Genomic DNA, 20,207 nt, shown 5'->3' on the forward strand with positions numbered 1-20,207 from the left:
CTGAAAGCGGGGTTGTCCAATGTGATGGTTGCCACGGGGTCGAATGGGTCTTGAAAGCCTGGGCATTTCAGTGCAACATCAACCATGCACTCTCCTCAAGTAAGTCAAAATTGATTCAAGCATACAGATTTTTGAACTAGCAGACATTATCAGATCTGCAGGGCTGCAAGGAGTCATACCTGGATTCAAGGCATCCCTGCACACATCTTCTGGCAACCCCCAGCTGAGCAGCTTCTTGTTCACTGATGCCTGACCTTGCTCCCTTTCACCTTGACAAGAAATAGCACAGGAACCAGCAATGAGTTTCCTAACCTTCATATCACGTTTGGAAAATTGCATTCATCTGATGGCATCAGTAAGTAATTGCAGAAGAAATACTCGGCATAAATACTGAGCAGCGCGCCCATTGTTGATTGGGTCTTGCTTAGTCTGGGGAGTCCAACAAGGGGTAGGATTTTGGTAACCTATGACTGCAGCTTGTCTGCAGAAACATTTTCATCTGGCAGGAACATATATAAAAGAATACAAAAAAAATTGCTTGATTCCCAGCATACCTGCCGGTTGGCCGTCCCTTTCAGAGGAGAAGGCGGAGTCAGGCACGAGGATGAGGTTGTGGTGCCAGAAGTGTGCCTCGGGGCGGCCGAGCCCCCAGAAGCGCATCTTGTCACAGCAGTACTTTGGCGACAGGCGCGCAAGCCCGTGTGCCATCGTGTTCAGATCTCCTAGGATGGCCTGATGAAAAAGCCCCTGCATTGCAGGCTGATTATCTAAGCCAAGACAGAACGCAGGCGTGAAGACATGTATGGACAGAGGTGAATATGAAATCGCTCCATGCAGGCCATGCAGGGACATTCACAGAGTATTGGTATGCATGTGCACACATGCATACAAGAAAGAGATGTCGGCAAGCAGAGATAGTTCTGACGCCCACCTGGCTAATTTGCTGCCTGCAGTCACACAGGATATCCGCAAACTGTGCAATCCTGGAAAACATGCCGCAGAACACCTGCACATGATAGCACAACGCTCATACAGACGCTGCAAGCAGCACGTGAAAAATATAAAAACATGCTGGATGAGCAGCTTGAGTCTGAGTTTTGCAAGCTTCAGCGTGCCTCCAGGTGGCAGCTGTACACTACGAGTGGGCCGCTGGGGCAGTGGGCAGTGGCCGCGAGGGTGAGGCGGCGGCCACGGCGAGGCTCTGCCCTGGCGAATGGGTTCCTCTGGTCCTCCCAGTCCACTGGGTGATGCCTGGACGGGCACGCACAGAGCCCCTTGTCAAAATGGTAAGATGCATGCCAAGGAGCCTGATCAGGCTGCTTGACTATTTGGTCCACAATCTGGAGCGTCATGTCGCGATCATCGCCAATTGTACCGTCTCGTCCTTGACTTGTTGCAGAATATGCTCACAGATGTAATGCAGGGCTGCACAAGGCAGAAAAGATCACGCTGAAGTGCACCACCGGTGGTGATAGCTACTCCTTTGTCAAGGCCACCTGTTCTGTGTATTTGCATAATGGGCGATCAACCACCGCCTGATTTCGTGCGTGTCGCATCGGATGGATCGAGATTCGAAGTCAATGGGGCGCCTTTCTACTTCAGTGGAGCCAACTGTTATTATATGATGGTGAGATTGGTTCCTTGGCCAATCGTCAAGCTTCCAGTGGATTCACGATGAGGTCAAATTCGATAAAATCAAGTTGAAAAGAAAATCAGAAGAAATTCTTTTCGATTGCTGAAGGTCTCTTCACTTGCAGTCCTAATTTTAGAGTCTGACAAGCTGAACAGGACTGCCTCTAGGACAGTGAAAGAGACGAGAGCATAGTATTCACTACATTGTCGAAACCTGTCAACGCCGCTTAAGGGGGCAGCAAAAGACATTGTGTACGCCCGGGCATCAGTTGCTGTGGCTTGCTTTAAGCCTATGTCCACGCAGCTCTTGACAGCTTATGTTGCACAACGCAGACCCGGGCAGCGGATCCAAACCTGCGCCACGAGGTCACAGAAGTACTGGACGCAATGAGGAGCGCAGATCTGACAGTGCTGCGCACCTGGGCATTCTGTGAGTCCCACCGAGAGCCGCACTCCCTGCCCTGCCAATTTCCTTCGCCCCTTCACTGCACCTGATGATCTACATCAATTTTCTGACATTAGAACTTGGTGCGACAGGCGATGGTCCGGAGTGGAACGCGCTTCAGCCTGAAGCCGGGGTGTTTGACGAGAGGGTCTTTGCAGCGCTGGATTGGGTCATTGCAGAAGCGGGTGCTCGTGGCATACGCCTGAGCCTGCCCCTCGTTAATTACTGGCCTGCCTATGGAGGCAGCCCCCAGTATGTCAGGTCTGCCCCCATCTCCAAAGAAACCCACTCGCAATTCGCGACCATCCCCTTGGCCAGCAAAATAATAACTTTTCCTTTACCAAAGAAAATGGAAAATTGCTGCCAGCAAAGTCCTCCGGTGTTGCAACAGGTGGAGCTGCCAGAGACGGGGTGTGGAGGACTCGGGCAACCCAGAGGCCTTCTATGGGGACCACTGCTGCCAGGACATCTTCCAGAACTTCCTGGTCACCATCACTTCCAGGGTCAACACCATCACAAACACCGCCTACAGGTGACCTGGCATGCCCTGCCTGAATGCAGCACAGGGATCTACTCTGGCGAGCACTAAGCAGAGGCACCTTGCTGCCAGCAGAGATGTCTACTGTGGAGCAAGCATCCCGTGCATAGGAAAAGATCCTGTCATCCTGCTGCTCACTTGATGACTGGTATAAAGATGTGCTCGCTGTGCAGGGACGACCCGACCATCATAGCGTGGGAGCTCATGAACGAGCCGCGCTGCAACGGGGACTTCTCGGCCAGCAAGCTGCAGGCCTGGATCGAGCAGACGGCCGAGTTCCTCAAGAGCATCGACCCCCACCACCTCGTCACTGTCGGCTCCGAGGGCTTCTTCGGCAGCTCAACCCCAGGTACAGCCACCCACCCCCATCACCCCTGAATAAAACTGGATTCTGAAGATTGGCGCGCAAGCATGCCTGAATTTTTTAGGAGGAGGAATTCCTATCTGACTTTTGGAGGTCTAGCAGTCCAGCCATGCATACCCCTGGCGCCATGTCATTCTCACAAAAACGGCCCCACTACAATGCTGGCTGTGTACATTGCGATGATGAATATATTGTGTATTGTTTGATGTTCTGCAGCGCTGATGGCTGTGTGTGCGCGGTGCAGAGTTCCTGCAGGACAATCCGTATGACACGCTGACGCTGGGCTGCGATTTCGCGCGGAATCACGTGCCGGAGCACATCGACTTCTGCAGCATCCACCTGTGGCCCGACTCCTGGCTGCCCGACCCCGACAGCGAGGAGGCTGCGCTGCGATTCGCACGCCGCTGGATCAACGCCCACATCGACTGCTGCAGCCAGCTTGCCAAGCCCCTCGTGCTCGCCGAGTTCGGCAAGAAGCCCGCCGGCGCGCCGCGAGCTGCCTTCTATCAAAAGGTGGACACACTTAAGCATGCTCCCATGATTCTGGGGGCAGATCCGGATTTGTAGCCCACAATCAGGCTCCCTCTAGGAGGCTATCTGGAAGACAAATTACCCAGCAAGCACCAAAGCAGGATGGTACAACAGTGATGCCCATGAAGCCGATTGGGAGTGGGCGGGTGGGCAAAAGAACGGGGGCTCACAGCAGAGCTGTGGGGCCTGGCCAGGTGTACAGCACAGTCCTAGGCAACGCCCTGTGCGGCAGGCGCATGGCGGGGCTGATACTTTGGATGGTGGCTGCGCGGTCCTACCCCGATTATGACCAGTACACCTGCCGTCTCCCCGGCACGGACGACCCCTCGTCCTGCGATGACAGCGCCGCCATTGCATGTGTCCTGCGCTACTCGCAGCGCATTCTCGCCCTCAACGATGAAGGCTGCCAGGCCCCCACCGCTGCAGCCTAGCAAAAAGTTCCCATTTCGCAGGTTCTTTCCATAGCCTGTACATCCCTAGTCCCCTGCAACTCCCGGAGAGCACCCTGCAACGCCTGCATTTGGGCCTTCCCATAAAAAATGCTGTTCAATGCAGAATAAATTCCAGCAGTTCAGATCCAGGCGTACTGACTCAAGCTTCGTGTACTCTGTCGCGCAGGTGCAAGAGCGTGTGCTGGCGCATGCGCACGCGGGACATTCAATGGCCGGTTCGCTATTCTGGTGCCTCACCGCCGCCTCGTACCCAGACTACGATGGCTTCAAGGTGATCTTGCAGCAGCCGGCCGCGCGGGGACCAGCCAGAAAGCTCTCTAATGCACTCTCCCCAAAGGCGAAACCGGGGGTGGTGAAGAGGAGAGATCAAGGGCCCCCATTGGCCCAGCAGAGGTCTGACAGCGGCGGTGGAATTGCGCAGCTTCCAGACGAAACTCGAGGGAGTCTGTCTGCAACAGAGACGAATGAGGCAGACAGTGGAAGCAGAGAGGAGCAGCAAGCAGGTCGGTCGACGGGAGAGGCTGGCAGCAGTGGGTTGGGGTTGCGGCGGGTGAGCAGTGCCACGGAGAATAACTGCTCGGCAGCTGCAGCGATGTTCGAGGCGAGGGATCTGGAGAGCATGGAAGAAGCCGTGCTGCTTGATGCAGAGACGGTGGGCCAGATTGTCCACCATGCCCGCTTGATGCAGCAGCTCAACAGGCAAGAGACGCAGAGGGACTGTGTTGTCATGTGACAGGCGAGCTTTGGAAAAGAAGAACCGGTGGAGGAACACAAAAAGAACCTTGCTGGCCTGAATATTGTATGAACATGTACAGTAGAGCGTTGCGCACCTGTGTTCAATGGCCCTGCAGTCTGTCAGGTTGAATTTGCTGAGAATGCCATTTCCATGCACACCTCCTCCCTGCAACAGCAGTATATCTGAGCACTCTTGCGGCATGGAGCTTGTATTCTGCATTGCAATTGCTGCACTGGTTTTTGCTTTGTACGACGTTGTGATTGCCCAATGGCATTGATTGCTGCTCACCTGAGATCTTGCATCACGGAGCTCAGAGTGTAATTCCTCAAACTCGCAGAGGAAGACATAATTCAATTGCAGTGCCTCTGCAATGGCAACACCTGCACCCACCAGAATATCCATTCAATGTCCTGCAGCACAGTCTCAATGGCAGCTGCGCGCACTGTCATGCAGCCAGGGTCGCCTACCTGTATCTACTCTGCCGCTGCGCTCACAGCCAATATCAATCTCCTGCAGTGCTATCGCATCTGCATCCAGCTGCTTCAGCTCCTCTATGATCTTGTGGAGCTCGTACCTGAATGCCCACAGCCCTCTTTGTCATCGGTCTTCAGTCCTTTGAAGCAAAAGGAGAGGGCATGAGAAGACGGTTATCTGGGAGTGATACAGTAAGGTGTCATGAGGATGCCTGTGCGCACCCTCGTTCAATGTTCCATTGTACCAACCGGATGGGCCTGTCTTCTGGCAGGCTTTGGACAGGAGCATTGGCTGGGCGGAAGTCCTTGGTCCATATCTCCGCAGGCTTTGGGAGAGACATGCTGTGAAAAGGAACACCCCTCACAGATTGTTACTGGGGGTAAAATGCACGAGTTCACCGGCTTCCAGAGTATTGAGCACCTGGCTCGGTATGGTGGTGTACCTCTTTGAAGCAGCTGATTGGGGTTGCTGAGTCTTCCAGTATATTGCCGATCAAGAATTATCACACATTCTGGCTTAATTAGAAGCCCTGAAAGCAGGCGAGGGTACACCGGTAATAGTCCCTTACAACACACAGAGGCGTTTGCCAATCAGCAGGCCTGAACATATCAGTGAAGGTGTAGAAACTGAATCAACCTGTCGATGCTGTTCCATTTCGAAGCACTGCTGGACATCAACATGTGCGTCATGAGAAAGCTTACCTCCTCACCACAATTCGCTAAGTCATGTCAGAATTAAATTGCAGCGCTGCAATTTGCAAGGTTGAGAATACGTTGATTCCTGGTTGGCACACCAGGTTGGGACTATCAATAGTTTACGAACCCATATTGTGATCGAGCAGATCAAAGCCAGAAAAGTGGCTGATCAAGCTGTCTAGGAGGAACACCAGAATCCCTCTCTCTGAACCAGAACTATTAATCATTATAGAGAGGTGATGAGATGTGCAGAAACACTTGAGGACAACGGTGCTCACATAAGCTGACGTCACATTTCGAAATGATTCTCTTTGATGTATTGCTCCTTTTCCGTTCAGAGCTTGTGAGATGCTCCATTATCATTGTTAGAGCCACGAATGGATGTCATACAGCTTCTCCGTAATAAATCAAGTGTGAGTGAATTTTCAGGGATGTGCAGGGATGAACCATCTCAGATCCACAAAAGGTGGAATATCTGGCACTTTCGCACAAGAGGACGGTTGATGGACTTCTACGTTCCTTGAAAATTTCAATCAGTCGGTTCGAGTGATGTGCAGTCAAAACAAGAGAAAGAGCTTTCAAAATGAAGGTATCGGTTAGTCCAAGAAAGCAAAAGGGCATCTTTCTGCAACTGTGATGCCGATCCTGGTTATGTTGAGATAGCCCCAGACCATCACGTCAATTGCCCAGCAATTTGACGAACGTGCAGCTTTGCTCCGGCTAAAATGACCACACCAGGCTACACTGAACTAGCTGAAGGGCCTTGACACCGGAAGTATGAGAGAGAAGGTGCAAACATATATGAGATGCTGCCAACAATCGTTTTGACCGTCCTCCCTTCCCTGAGGGTTGCAGAATCAGATCAGCTGAGCTTGGCAGCCCAACGATCGACTATCCCATACCGTCGAAAGAACAGAAGCGTGGCCCAAAATTTTCATCCTTGAGCTACCAGAACACCCTTTTCGCACCTGCAGAAAGTTGCCCTACTACAATGCAACAAGCAATTATGCAGCAGAGGTTTGGCAAAAGCACCTTATGCCCATGCAGCTACCATGTAAAGATCGGAAATCAGAATGCCATTTGAAGGCATCCTGCTTTGGCAGTGCAGCATCAGACTTACTGGATGAAGCTTCTTCTTTGTACAGATCGCCATCCCTGAGGCCATAAGGAAGAGTGTCCACATCACCCATAATGGAAGCAAGGCAGACTTTTTCCTCATCCATGCCTACCTGTACTGTTCCCGTGACAGCATTCCTCCAGCAGGTAAGGCATCTGTATAATCACGCTGCCCAGCCTTGACCCTGCAGACTTGGAAGTTATTTAGCTCACCAAAAGGACCACGTGGAGAATCAAATGCCATTCTCATTGCAACAGCATTGTGAGCAAGCGTCCAATGCAACATGCCAAAAAACAGTGGTGTTCAAGGACAGGGGACTGACCGTTACTGGGCCCTTGCCCGCAGACACAAAACCAACGTCTTGGAATCCAACGGCTATTGAGGTTACCTTGAGCCTTGTGAGGCAGCACTGGCCATACTGGAATGAGAGCAACGGGAGGGACCACATATGGATATTCACCCACGATAATGGGTGCTTCACATTTCAGCATTTCCGATACCAGGAAGTCTACGCCAAAATCGCGCCCAGGCTCAAATCTGTGCATGCATGCAGGTACTGTGGGTTTACTGGTGCAGAGACGATGTCAGCCAGCATCAGGAACTCAGTCATTCTGACACACTGGGGCCTGACGGACAATGAAGTGCGCTGCGACCTGAGCACTGATATCCGCATGTACGGCTGCTGGGGGCGCAATGCCAGGCTGGTGAGCCACACCTTTTCTACTAATGCTCACTCTGTTTGGCATTCTATGACACACTTAGAATCATGCTTCAGACAGAACTTGCTTCTGAGAGCTCAGCCCTGGATTGCAGTGGAAGGACAACCACCTGCCCTGCTTTGTGCCGGGCAAAGATACAGTGGTGGCTAGCACAGCGGGTGACTATGACAACTCTGTCGCTCCGTTCGGCTATCAGGTATCCCTGCTGGTTTGCATACTAATATATACGCTCTTCCTGCCAAGAGGCAAGGTGCGTCCTGCAGACAAGCTGCAGTTGAAGGCTGCCATAATTCTACCCCTTGATGGAATTGCCAGATCCAAGCAAGACCCTTCTGGTTTATGTAGGCTTGCATCCATCAATGCACGTGTCTTTGCTCTTTTTCATCCCCAATGTTGGTAAGCAAGTTTCGTCAGCTCAGGGAATAGTTTGTGGGTGGTGGGCAGGTGACATGGGACAAGCAGTACACGCTGTTCTTTGCTGGCGGCGTCAGATATGACGATGTGTCATACAGCCATGGGGTGAGGCAGACCCTCATGATGCTCTTCAGCCAGCACCCAGGTAGAAATCCCCGCATTATTGCTGTTACTCTAGGGAAGTTTTTCAATTTCCCAATTGGCAGCGCCAACGGTGCTTTCATTTTCAATAATCGCTGTGGTGTCAGAAAGGCTGTCCGCTATTGCATGTGGAAAGAAGTGTTACATGCAGAATTGCTTGCCAGGCTTCAAGTTGATTGACACTGGAGAGCGAGGAGGGTACACGCAGTACATGGCTGACTTTGGCCGCTCCACCTTCTGCCTGGCAGCCACTGGTGCTGGGTGGGGTGTGCGCCTGAAACTAGCGCTCATGCACGGCTGCATCCCAGTCATCATCGCAGATAATGTTCAGGTGAACATCCGCCAGGTCCCACTCACCAAGCACCCCTCGTTGTGGAGTCCAATGAGCTCTTCTGCAATCCAGCTCGCTTGATTGGCAAAAGGAGGTCAGTCAGGGTGGTTCCACGCCATTTGGAGTGCCGAGAAATGGTGGAAGCTTGGAAAGGACGATTTGACAGGCGCAGGCCATGCTGCAGTCTTTGTCATGTACTGGAATGTCTGCTGTGCAGATGCCATTTGAGGATGTACTGCCGTACCAAGACTTTGCTGTCCATGTACGCGAGCATGCCTTGTACAGACTGCCTGAGGTTCTGGATGCCATCTTGAGCACGGAGGGCCTGGTGCGTTCCACAAGACAGGCATTTCCCCTGCTATATTGAGATATCATTTTAAAGAGACACTGGGATACATGTTAAGGAAGCTCCTCATACCCATACCTCCTTGCAGTAAAACAGCGGCTTGTGGAATCATAAAGCTGTTGCAGATCTACATCTGTAGCTTTGGCTGCATTAAGTTTGACTGGCCAGGGGCTCTGTTTGCGAGTGCAGGTAAAGCGCATGCAGATCAATGTGAGCTGCATTTGGCGGTACTTCACATGGAGGGACCCTCAAGCAAGGGCAATTGACGCCCTCATCTGTTCACTGCGTCGGAAAATGACAGGGGGCAGGCTCATACCGGTCATGGACTGGTCGACATGCAATCTGCATTGCGATGAGTAAATGAAAGGTTTACAAGAGTAGATCTCTTCAGTTGTTGTAATGTTTTATGGGACAAATACTGAGCTTGATTGGCCAGGTGATAATCAAGGCACACAAATACAATCACATGGACCATTAGCAAACATTGCAGACCACATACTCAGTACTCAGGTGTACTATAACAGTTGGAATGCGTTTTGATTACTCACAACAATAGCCCACCGCTGCGGTTTTCTCTTGTGCATGTAACACTCAGTATCCCACAGGGTGCAACTCTTGAAAGACACTCACAATAAGCATGCTATTCTACACTGCACCTACGGCCGTTGTACTGTGATGCTCAAGTCCTCCAATTTCAGCCCAAGCATCACGCAGAATGATTCTGTTGGTACATCGAAGATACACTGAGTACATGTGCATTCCAGATTACAGCAATTGATGGCTGCGGGACACATGACTTGTCAGTGCATTAGTTTTCCGTTGGATTCTTTGCTGCCTGGGAAGTGGCTCTTGAGGCCTGCCCAACACTGCTGGTAAGATCTGTCCAGGTACTTGGATTCCAGCGCAGACTTCTTCACCCTCGGGATGTAGTTCACCTGCATGCACCAATGCAAACTTAGCAGCATTGCATATGGTATTATGGCTTCATCAACAACATTCATCTCTGATCTGTGGGAAAAGCCACGACAGAATTGCACACACTTGTGAAGTACCAAGCTGTGGCACTTGCTTTGCGTTGATGTCTGTGTAGGAAGTGTGGTTATAAGCTGACCTCGAACATGAAGGCCAGGGTGTCGGCAGGCAGGCGCTCAGGCTTGTGGCTGTCCTTGGTGGTCCCGCTCTCAAAAGTGGCCGTGTCTGGACCGTGCGGCGTCATGCACACATGCAAGCTGGCACCTGCACAGCAGGAGTTTCGTTTTTACCAAAACATAAGTTGCCCGGCTTGCATCAGAGGAAATACAGCCCAGGCTGGCAGCTGGCAGAGCATCAGAGCATTGACCCTAGCGAGCAAAACAGTGGTTTGCTTCCTAGAACGGATGCTGTGATGCTGTGTCAGTGGTTCGCAGCAATAGGTGCACAGCTGCGTGTCTGGGCCGCACAAAATTGTCTTCCTTGAGCACTGTTAGAACAGGTGTCACAAGTACTGTGTCAGGCTGGATGTCTGCGTGCAAGCAAATGCGTGGGCGCGCCAGGGGTGCCATGCATGCGCACCTCCGGGCAGGAAGCCGTCCTGTTTGGCCTCGTAGGTGCCGCGGATGAGGCCCATGAACTCGGACATGACGTTGCGGTGGAAGTATGGCGGCCGGAAGCTGTGCTCCGCCACCGTCCATCGGGGAGGGAACACCACAAAATCCGCCGTCACCCCGCCTGCACAAAGCACTACCCCTTCAGAATCAACGCATGTGCATCGACTTTGGAGAGATCTTTATATCCCTTGCCCATGCCCATCCCATCAAAATCTGGAGTGTGCCACTTGCCTCAGATAGACATCTTGAAAGCCACGCCAAAGCCAAGGGCAACGTGCACAGGTTTCGTGAGTCTGTCAGAACATGGGAGCAGGTCTGGATCTGGGCTTCTCCTCGTCAATACTGGAACCATCCTTGTTGCTTTTTTCTGCCTTGCTCTATCCTAAATGCGACTCTGTACAGTTCTAGAGAAGTGCTCGTCTGATGCACCTAGCTATGGAGGGCTAGAAAAATGTGACAAATCAGACTTTCAAACCTTTTGTGACAATGATGAAACAGTACTAGCATTTCATAAGTTACACAGCAGTGCTGGGAGAGGGCGGCTGACCGGGCCAGGGGGAGGGGCAGGTGAGGACGGTGAAGATGGAGGGGTCGGCGTGGTCAAACGAGACAGTGTTGACGGGGCAGAACTTGGCCAGGTCGTACTTGTAGGGCGCGTAGTTGCCGTGCCAGGCCGCCACGTTGAAGGGGGAGAAGGGCTGCACCGACTCGAACACTCGCCCGCCCAGCTTGTGCATCACCACAAAGTCCACCTGCCTGTCCTCGTACCAGGCCACCGGCGTCTGAAAATCCCGCGCCGCCGCCAGTCCGTTGGCGCCTGCGCACTTTTGCTGGCTGACATCATGAGTTGCTTCTGGGCAATGCTGCCAACAAAAAGGTGTCCAAAGGCTGTTTTACTAATGGAGTGTGGAAATGTCTATGCTATTGCTGCGCACAAAATGCAGAATACTCGCGCTCTTCACGGATACGACAAATGACAAAGTTGCGGCCACACGACGGCGATGAGTTGTTCATTCTCATGCAAAGGGGTGGGCGCACCGACAGGGCCGAGGTCGGGTAGGGTGAAGTGGCTGCCAAAGACTTCGAGGACATAGCCGCGCGCGACGCTGTCCGGGAGCGCCACAGAGAAGCGTATGCCGCACTGCACCACGCACACCTCCCCCGGTGGCACCTCCATTATCCCAAACTCTGTCGTCACCCTCAGAGACCCTGCAGCAACACCACACCTGCTGAGTAAATAATACTGGGATCTACCTACTGGGGTAGCAAGCCTGTTACAGGGCAGATGCAAAACATACAGAACACAAAAACACAAGCACACAGCAAATACCAGTGAAAGGACAGATGAATGGGACTGGCTGTGTGACGCACAGATGGCACATTCTTCATGCCATGTCCTTGCATTGCATTCTGCTTGCTATTGTCATTTAAGGGTATCAAGGGAGGTACGGTGTGAGCAAGGTCCCACCATTCTCCGGAACGATCAGCATGTCTCCATCCGCGTTGCTGAAGGAAGAATCACTCATGGATGTGTTGGCGCTGTACATGTGAATGGCGTACCCCTCCTTCCTCTCTGGGCTGCAAGCACCCATGCCAACATTTCAAGGACATTTCTTCGTTCCAGTTGACTGTGCGCTGCACTATTGGATCAGTGTTGCGAGACACAAGAAGAGCACTCGCACTTTGACTATTTCAAAGCGATGATGTAGCAGGTGTTACCTGCCAGCACCGCAGATTGTTTGCAGCCCAGTCACAAAATTCGTGGTTTGCTCTGGAATGGGCATAGGCCGCCACCGCAGCTGGTTGCAATCCACCTCATCTTGTTCAAAGTGTGTCCCGAAACGCTCTGGGTCAATCTGTGTAGATGGCACAAAGGGCGAGCTGGTCACCGATGGCCGGATCCTGTACAGCCAGCTGCGCATATTTTGCCTGCAGCACATGAGCATGAGTCAGGTACCTGCTCAACACATCAGATGAGTGTGCAATTCTATGTGTTTAGGGGGAAACGGCAAATCCAGGCAACTTTGCAGAGCCCACCTTCTAGGCATCGTGAAGGATGTGCCAGATAGCTGCTCTGCGTACAGATTATAAGGGCAGACCTACAAAAAGGAGTGAAAACGCTCAACAGGCCTGCCTGCTTCCCAGAGTCAAGGGCATTCACCAAAGCTGCACTTTTCAACATGTGAGCATAGTTAAGAAAAGAATGGGATTTGGGAGGACCTGTGGATTGTTTTGGCCCACTGGTAAGGCTCCCTGCAGCGCCTCGGACTGAAACTCATTCCCTGCACATCAACACACACCGCTTGAGCTCAAATGTTTCGTACACTTAGTATGTGTGAGGTGGCGATGGCAGAAACTCACCAAATCCTGCCATGTAACAGAGTTCTCTGTTGGCATCATTTGGCTCACTCTCGTTACGACCACTAGCGACACCCATCTTGTTTTGAGCTTTGTTCGGGCAAGCCAATGCCTTCGATCGACTCCAGGATATGCACTTCCGCAGGAAGACAGAGATTATAGCTACGCTGCAACGATAAAATCAATATTCTTCATTCCACTCGTGTCGATCTGCGCGCTCCCAGGTTGCTGACTCAGGCACCAGCTAGACTTCCCAACGTCAGCTACCTGCAATATGGAAGCTAACTCAGGTCTGGTGCAGTCCCTGGTCCGAGTTTTCAATTTGGTGCTCCGAGAAATTCTCGTGATGTCTGGCAGAAAGCAAAGCAGTGAGGCAAGCGAAGCGAGCGAGGATGACGACATTTGGGGAAGTGATCCTGAAGATGAAGAAGGCGTCCAGGGACCTCAGCCAGAGTTCTATGATCCAGATCTTGATACTAAAGATGAAGCATGGGTGAATCGTCAGAGGGGAGGACGCCGATCAGATGCCATACTTAGCTGCCCCGGATGCCTGACAACAATATGCGTGGATTGCCAACAGCATGCAGACAAGGAGGGCCAATTTCGGGCTATGTTCTGCATCAATGTCAGGTGAATCCTTTTTTCTTCAAATGTTGCTGTTGTGTATCGGCTGATACCATTGCTGCATGCTTTAGTAGCGCTGTCCTCACCAGCCCGCCACCTGCAGGGTGGACAAAAGCAGGACAGTAAAGAGCACGACGCCCAGCCACAGGAAAGGGAAGAGGAGGCGAAATGATCAAGAGCACAGCGGGCCAGAAGAGGTGTTCTATCCTGTTGCTTGTGGAGTATGCGATGCACACTTGGGTGTCCAAGATACAGAAGAGCTCTTTCATCTTTATCACGTTGTTGCAAGCACAGCTTGAGCAACATAAGCACATGTAAGGTCTTTAACTTCAACAGCCTGATCTATATTCATGATGATCAGATGAACGAAGTACTGGTATAATTTGCAAGCTTGTCCGTACAAAATCATGCGGCAATGCTAATCATCTTGACAGCAACACTGAGCTTGCAAAGCACAGAAAATGCACAACAAAATCTACCTGAACAAGTCCCTATCAGTCGCAAGTTGCTGCTGCCAGCAGCCCCTAGTAACGGCATCAACGGAGTGCTGCGCTGAGGGATGGTGCCCACACGGCCGGGGCGCTGACTGCTGGGGGATTTGCTTGCTCCGCAGCAAACCTGCTCAGCTGTGCCTGCCAGAAGCGCAAGAAGTCATAATCGTGTGACACAGGCTCCTCATGATGGGGCACTTGCACCACAGGGATACTGCCAAGAACAACTTTGAAAATCATCCTGACAACATCTGCGACAGTTGCATGTGAGCTGCAGCAAGCGGAGGAGTCCTCACTGGCAGAGAGCTGCTGGCCGTGATGCCATGATTGTTAACTCTAGCGGGGCTTCCTTCCACGGCAGGAGCCTGCATGCCGCTTGCCTGGGCAATCAGCGCTGCAGATGCCGGCATGTAGGGGCCCGTCAAAGCTCCTGGACAAAGAGGCAGGCATTCATGCGCTGTTCTCAATAACCATATCATAAGCATTCATCGGACCATGCTCGGCTTTACCTGCACTCATAATGCACTTCAAGCTACAGTGCTCAGTGCCATGATGCACAAGGCTACTGCAGTCACCTTGAATTTGAATGTTGAATGTGAACGCCGCATGTACCAGACAAGCACTTGGATTTTACCATACCAGCATACCATGCAGAACAGCAAATGTGTGCACAGAACGCACCAGAGACGGGGATGAGGCTGGATGAGGGTGCAGCTGAGTTGCGGAAGGGCACAATAGAGGCCGAGTTGTGATGGTGCTGGAAGCTGATGCCAGTAGCTTCATTCGGGTTGCCGCTGGCCTGCTCAGGCTTCAGTGGCTGAGGCCGGATCACCGCTGCGCTGACTTTGCTGCCTTTTTGGCTGGACTCCGGCCACTGAATGTCCATGTCTGTATTTGGTTCTGGCAGCGTCACATGCAGCCTGCATGCAAACACCTGTTGAGTTCAAGGGTTTATGTAGCTGCAGAGCAGCATTTAGCAACATAACGTTGACAAGCAGTGAGGGCCGATAACAGATGCAAATAATGCATAAGATTGTGGAGGCACCTCTCATAGAGGCGTTCACTGTCCTGCGTGGAAGGCAGGGACATGTCATGGGCATGCGACCCAGGCGCACAGGAGGTCTGCTCAGCATCCATGGGGTCATCGGATGCAGCCGCTGAAGCCCCTGGCTGGAAGCGGATCGCCTGCATGCAGCACATGTTGTCCTCACATGCCCGGCCTCAGCACGAGGATAGATGATGACGAGATTGATTCAGACGGAGAATGTCATCCGCCCCTGAATGGCCCATGCTGCCTGCACTGTCAAGGGGAAGAGGCGCACCTGTGGCCTGGTGACCTCATGGGATCTATTGTCGCTCTCAGGTAATTCAGGCTGAGGTTTCTGCTGCTGCTGGGAGGTGGGTATCCTCAGCGGCTGGAAGGCGCTCCCAGTATTGAGGGGCTGGCTGAGCAGCAGCTGCGAGGGGGTCATGCCTGACAGCTGGCTCACATGCAGTGGCGGGCTTGACAGCTGACTCAAGCCCGACGGCCCGCTTCCTGATGCCATCATCTGCACTTGCACTCTGCCCATCACTCTCTCTCTAATCTTGATCCAGATGCAATACAGGGGCCTTAATCAAGCAGAAAGAGGCTCTGATCAATGAAGGGGGCCCAGGTGAAGATGTTTCGCACCGGCCATGAGAGTTGCTGCTGCTGCGCTGGGGGAGAGGCTGCGCTGCCCACAGGGTAGTGCTGCATGGGCTGCACGATTTGAAACTGCCCGTTGGGCCCCAGCATGACGGGCAGCGCGAATGCCCCCTGCAGCGGCCCCATGCTGCCGGACGCGCACAGCTCGCCCATGAGCGCCTGCGCCTCTGCACGCAACTGCCCAGACGGCGCAGCACCTGAGTCGCCTGCCTGCACTGTGCCTGCTACACAGAAGATTGCTTGTTTTTTAATGTGGGCCATGACTGCAAAAGAAGCTTCCTGTGGTGCTTGCATCTGCATATTCCCATGCATACACGCTGCATTTTGCCAATTCCATATAGCAACATGTGCAGGCATAAATCTGACATTTGCATGCTTGGTTGTTTCCCTGGGCGGATGTAAATTCTGCAGCAAGAGCCGCACCCTGCTTCCTGCGAGCTGCCTGGAGCAGGCGAATGATCTGCTGCCAGATTTCCACCTCGGCCATGGACTCAAAGTCTGCTCCCCCAGCCGAGTGTCCCCGCCGCTTTGAAGCCTGTCCGCACGCAAACAAGCCACAAGCTATTTAATGCCAGCACTGTCTGCACAGCTCACACAACATGAATGCCTGAGCCTCTGAGTATGTAGAGACTAGTGGACATCTAGCGAAGATGGTGCTGCATCTCACCGGACCCTTTGTCTCCTCAGCTGGGCGCTTGGTCGCGTTGGGCATTGGCTGTGGGATGGGATCTTTGACCGCTTTGCGCAGCCCATCCCTTGACAGCGGCAGCGGCCAGGTTGTCGAGGATATGCCTGCCGCACCCAGTACAGCTCAGCAACAAGCCCTCAAGGCACTTGAGGCCAGGAACACACGAAAAACAAAAGAAGAGAGGGGAAGCTTATGACTCACCAAGTCTCCTCAGCTCTGAATTGATGGCTTCCCAGCTGCGGCCTGGCTCCCGTTTGGCACATCGCATGGCCTGGTCCTTGGTGATGGGCCGCTCCAAAATCCAAGTGAAGAGCTCTGCGCGAATGCAGAATGCACCGTGAGTCATGCTCAGCTACAACACGCATTCTGGGCATGCACCGCGATCATGCATGTCAATGGCATCCTTCCAAGCAGTGGATTGCCGCTCCTGATGACGATCGTGCTACGAGATGTCTTGCAGGTCCAAATCCCTATCTGACAAAGGGTGCACGGAGAAACAGGATCAAGGAACGGCCAGACCTGATAGGTAAGTTCCCCAGCCCTGTGGAACACCCCAGGTGGGGCGTGGGGCCTCCCCCAGAGTGGAATCCAGGAAGTACTTTATTCGATCCTCGCTGATGCGATTCCCCCCACCACCTTCCTCTGCTGATGCCAGAAAGCCAACGCTGTGGGGGATGATCTTGACAAGGATGCGCACAAGCTGCCTCATCTCATCCATGGGCCCTCTGCGCGCTGCCTTGCTGCGCTGCCCCGCCGAATCACCATTGCCATGATCATGCTGTTCCTGCTGCTGTCTGTGGGCTGCAAGTGGCTGCTCAATCATCGGGTACTGCACAATGAAGTTGCCAAGAGCACCCCCCAAGCTGGGGGATTGCTGTGGAGGGGCTGCCCCATTCGGTGCGTGCGTGTACAGGAGGGCTGGTGAAGGCAGTTCAGGCGGGGGAATGTCAGGCTGCGAAGGCAGTTCGGGAGGAGCCGTTAGGTCCTGTGTCAAGACAGGCTGTGAAAGCCCTTCGGCTGCGCCCCCTCGGACATCAGCCGCTGTCATGCTCATCCCAGACATTTGAACGCTGGCAGGCTGAGTCTCCAGCGAGACCAGATCAGAGAGCTGGCTGAGGCCCTGGGCAGTGGGATCGCCATACGAGATGTCTTTCACGTCTTGGTCAGGGGTCAGCCGGCGCTTCGAGGTTCGAGGGCTACGGAGCCCCTTTGCCCGCTTGGACTCCGGGGACGACATAGCACGGTCGGACATCGTCCCGGTTCGCCCCACAAAGCTGCTGGGGAATGCATGATCAGCGTGCTGGTGCCCGCGCAGCACGAGCAGCCAGACCTCTCAAAACCCCCAGAAAATCGGAGGCCCCAATAATAATCCAGAGGGTTATTATGGCTCTGCAGGAATCTGCAGCTGCTGTGAGACTAGACCACACATGTCTGAAAGCTGGGGCTTGACTAGTGAGGAGCGTGAGGAGCACGTGCACAATAGTGCCCCTGATCAGTACTGATGTTGTGACCGTCACTAACAGCCGGCTGGCAGCCGCTGAGTGACTGCCGCAGCGGCTGCCAGCATGTGCACAACCGCCGCGCGGCGCAGTCGATGATGGGCGTAATGATCATGAAGGGGGCGATGTGATGCGCTTGAAGTATGGGTAACGGACCTGCGGGCCTGCTTTAAAGCCGCTCACTTGGCAAGAGGAGTCACTTACAGTACGTAATATCGAACTTGCGGCACGCGATTGAGTTAGGTAAGTGGGGGCTGCTGAATTGACTTTGCAGGCCTACCTACAGTCTATGATGATTTTCCTGAGGGGTCAACAAGGCTTCAGGCAACCTACATTTCTAATGGCAGCGCCATCGGTGGAACCTATTGCACAGGCTCTGCTCGCTCGACATGCACCCGCCTTGTTTGCGAAATGCTGTACCAAATCCTGATGCTCTGGAGCACAAGTTGATACTGTGCGCTGCCATTGGACAGCTCTCCAACTGATCTGTCCTGGACGCCCAAAGTACTGGAGAAAGGAATGGATTGACATTCCTCTTTTGAATGTTGCAAGCGGCGCAAGCCTTCTCCCTGAAGGGCTGCTGCACCCTTGCCACCCACATGAAGTCTTTGATGGACAGACCGGACATCCCTAGCCAGAACCTGCGTTATCAACGCCAAAAAGTCGCTAAACTCAGGATACAGCTCCCTCATGGCGGCGCCCTTGGCAGCCCAGCAGTCTCGCAGCTGCTCTTCGGCTGCCTCAGAGATCGCCACATCAGCAATGCTCAGAGCGTCCTCCGGCAGATCATCAGACACCTGTGCAGCATGCGGCAAGTATAAGCATAAAACATTTGACATCTGCTGGCCAATGCGGTGGGCAGGACATCATGGGAAGAGTCACACCCAGGGAGGCGCAGATGCGCTCGGCAGGCTGTCACAAAAGGGCAGATATGGCTTGACGTCCAGCACTGGTGATCCGTCCACAATGTCCGCTCCTCCTACTATCAGCGTCCGCCCCTTCACCGTAATGACCTCGGCAACACTCAGCCCTGCACCAAACTTCCAGCTCTCACCTGCACAGATGATTCATGCATGCCATACAAGAGCATCTTCGGTGTCCAGTAATGATGGCCTGCAAGCGGCGCATTGAGTGGTTGAAGCACATACCAATGGGTGCCGGTCGGTGTGGGGAGCGAGTGGCGAGGACTCCCATGCGGCCGCCATTGAGCCGGGGCACCTGCACTTTGGCCTTCAGGCCGTCCGTGGCGTGGCTGGGGGACCACAGCCGCTGCAGGTCAGTATTACAGTGGAAGATGAACAGGATCCACACATGCGAGTACTGCTCCAGGCCCTCCAGGCACCCCGCGGGCACATCAGGCCTGCAGCGCATGAAATAAATCTGGTCAGGCTCAAAATCCATTGACTTGCGACCCCATGAGACGCCATTGCACAGAACGCCAAACAGTGCATCTTGATAGCATAGCTGCTATGCTCGCTCGGTGTCAGCATGATCAACAGAGGAGCAGCTGAAGATCATCCGACTAGTGAGGATGGGCTGAGGTGTACCGCAGCACAAGCTTTGCGCGGGCGTTGCGCGCAAGCAACGGCTGACGAGGCGTGCCATTCCTCTGTGAGAAGCAGGACTGCAGGTGGCCGATGGGTGCCAGGGGATACGCTGCCTCAGGTGCTGCTGTCCTCGCTGGAGTGGCAAGCTGCTCCCTCAGCTTTTTCTGCACAATACATGGAGGATGAGAACTCTCAAGTTCTGATTGTTGCCTTAGTGATATGATTTCTGAGTTCTGTAACGCTTGTTCTACCTCTGCACGGATCCTCCCAGTCCTCTCTGCTGCACGCGCAGTGACCTGCAACTCCAGGGCTTTCTTCGTGTCCACAAGTGCTGCCTCTGCGATCTTGCGACGGCATCGCTCCAAGTAATATGCAAGGCAGCCAACCATACCCGTGGCGATGCATGTGGCCAGCACGCCGATGGTCATGTCTTCAATCCCGATTGAGGCCTCATTTCCTCTGTCACCTGGCCAGGCACCTTTATTCCTTACTTGCATCTGCGTATGTTGCTTTTCAGGGACAAGACAGGGCAGAACGCTATTCCCAATCAACACAGGAGCAAAGGATGCATGCGGCATGATGCGAGCTGCCAGCATGGCTATCACGTGGGTCGCAATTCGTCATCCCGCCGAGGGGGTGAGTGATCACCGGAGGAAATCAAACTGAGACCCGCGCTTCTTCTGCGCAACACGGAAACAATTTGCAAAGTTTGTACCTCGTGAAAAACAAAGTGGGTGTTTCGCGAAACTCATCTGATTGTATTCTTTGATATCTTCACTGCACTAAGCGTGG

The 20,207-nt window shown here is 53.3% G+C and overlaps 7 protein-coding genes across 7 annotated transcripts; 4 read left to right on the forward strand and 3 right to left on the reverse strand.

Annotated features, from left to right (window-relative positions):
- Positions 1 to 1,516: 1,516 nt before the first annotated feature.
- On the forward strand, positions 1,517 to 3,546 carry COCSUDRAFT_13500 (glycoside hydrolase; the record flags this gene model as incomplete). Its single annotated transcript, XM_005649735.1, has 6 exons — positions 1,517 to 1,627; positions 1,966 to 2,062; positions 2,170 to 2,338; positions 2,469 to 2,609; positions 2,789 to 2,964; positions 3,224 to 3,546. 6 exons carry the CDS (start codon positions 1,517 to 1,519, stop codon positions 3,544 to 3,546), a joined length of 1,017 nt encoding a protein of 338 aa, XP_005649792.1.
- Positions 3,547 to 4,328: 782 nt separating this feature from the next.
- Positions 4,329 to 5,512, reverse strand: COCSUDRAFT_40556 (hypothetical protein; the record flags this gene model as incomplete). Its single annotated transcript, XM_005649736.1, has 5 exons — positions 4,329 to 4,572; positions 4,793 to 4,863; positions 4,987 to 5,078; positions 5,166 to 5,272; positions 5,394 to 5,512. 5 exons carry the CDS (start codon positions 5,510 to 5,512, stop codon positions 4,329 to 4,331), a joined length of 633 nt encoding a protein of 210 aa, XP_005649793.1.
- Positions 5,513 to 7,565: 2,053 nt separating this feature from the next.
- Positions 7,566 to 9,295, forward strand: COCSUDRAFT_40557 (hypothetical protein; the record flags this gene model as incomplete). Its single annotated transcript, XM_005649737.1, has 6 exons — positions 7,566 to 7,688; positions 7,798 to 7,953; positions 8,148 to 8,262; positions 8,423 to 8,589; positions 8,807 to 8,917; positions 9,125 to 9,295. The coding sequence occupies 6 exons, from the start codon at positions 7,566 to 7,568 to the stop codon at positions 9,293 to 9,295; spliced, it is 843 nt and encodes a 280-aa protein (XP_005649794.1).
- A 19-nt stretch (positions 9,296 to 9,314) lies between these two features.
- Positions 9,315 to 14,880, reverse strand: COCSUDRAFT_52808 (Homogentisate 1,2-dioxygenase; the record flags this gene model as incomplete). Its single annotated transcript, XM_005649738.1, has 10 exons — positions 9,315 to 9,870; positions 10,047 to 10,171; positions 10,487 to 10,642; positions 11,069 to 11,338; positions 11,560 to 11,730; positions 11,990 to 12,099; positions 12,241 to 12,450; positions 12,559 to 12,620; positions 12,742 to 12,803; positions 14,676 to 14,880. The coding sequence occupies 10 exons, from the start codon at positions 14,878 to 14,880 to the stop codon at positions 9,736 to 9,738; spliced, it is 1,506 nt and encodes a 501-aa protein (XP_005649795.1). The 3' UTR covers positions 9,315 to 9,735.
- On the forward strand, positions 13,226 to 13,802 carry COCSUDRAFT_83624 (hypothetical protein; the record flags this gene model as incomplete). Its single annotated transcript, XM_005650104.1, has 2 exons — positions 13,226 to 13,504; positions 13,593 to 13,802. 2 exons carry the CDS (start codon positions 13,226 to 13,228, stop codon positions 13,800 to 13,802), a joined length of 489 nt encoding a protein of 162 aa, XP_005650161.1.
- Positions 14,881 to 16,652: 1,772 nt separating the features above from the next.
- On the forward strand, positions 16,653 to 17,634 carry COCSUDRAFT_32594 (hypothetical protein). The gene is made up of 2 exons (XM_005649739.1): positions 16,653 to 16,686; positions 16,891 to 17,634. The coding sequence occupies exon 2, from the start codon at positions 17,139 to 17,141 to the stop codon at positions 17,292 to 17,294; it is 156 nt and encodes a 51-aa protein (XP_005649796.1). The 5' UTR covers positions 16,653 to 16,686; positions 16,891 to 17,138; the 3' UTR covers positions 17,295 to 17,634.
- Positions 17,635 to 17,979: 345 nt separating this feature from the next.
- Positions 17,980 to 19,843, reverse strand: COCSUDRAFT_35707 (hypothetical protein; the record flags this gene model as incomplete). The annotated part of the gene is made up of 5 exons (XM_005649740.1): positions 17,980 to 18,024; positions 18,468 to 18,665; positions 18,753 to 18,898; positions 19,017 to 19,228; positions 19,416 to 19,843. 5 exons carry the CDS (start codon positions 19,841 to 19,843, stop codon positions 17,980 to 17,982), a joined length of 1,029 nt encoding a protein of 342 aa, XP_005649797.1.
- Positions 19,844 to 20,207: the final 364 nt, after the last annotated feature.

This window comes from Coccomyxa subellipsoidea (genome assembly GCF_000258705.1).
Source record: "Coccomyxa subellipsoidea C-169, whole genome shotgun sequence".
Classification (NCBI taxonomy): Eukaryota; Viridiplantae; Chlorophyta; class Trebouxiophyceae; family Coccomyxaceae; genus Coccomyxa; species Coccomyxa subellipsoidea.

Bases quoted from the DNA above. Each gene is read 5' to 3' on its own strand.
- COCSUDRAFT_32594 (XM_005649739.1), top strand. From the start codon at position 17,139: ATGATCATGCTGTTCCTGCTGCTGTCTGTGGGCTGCAAGTGGCTGCTC.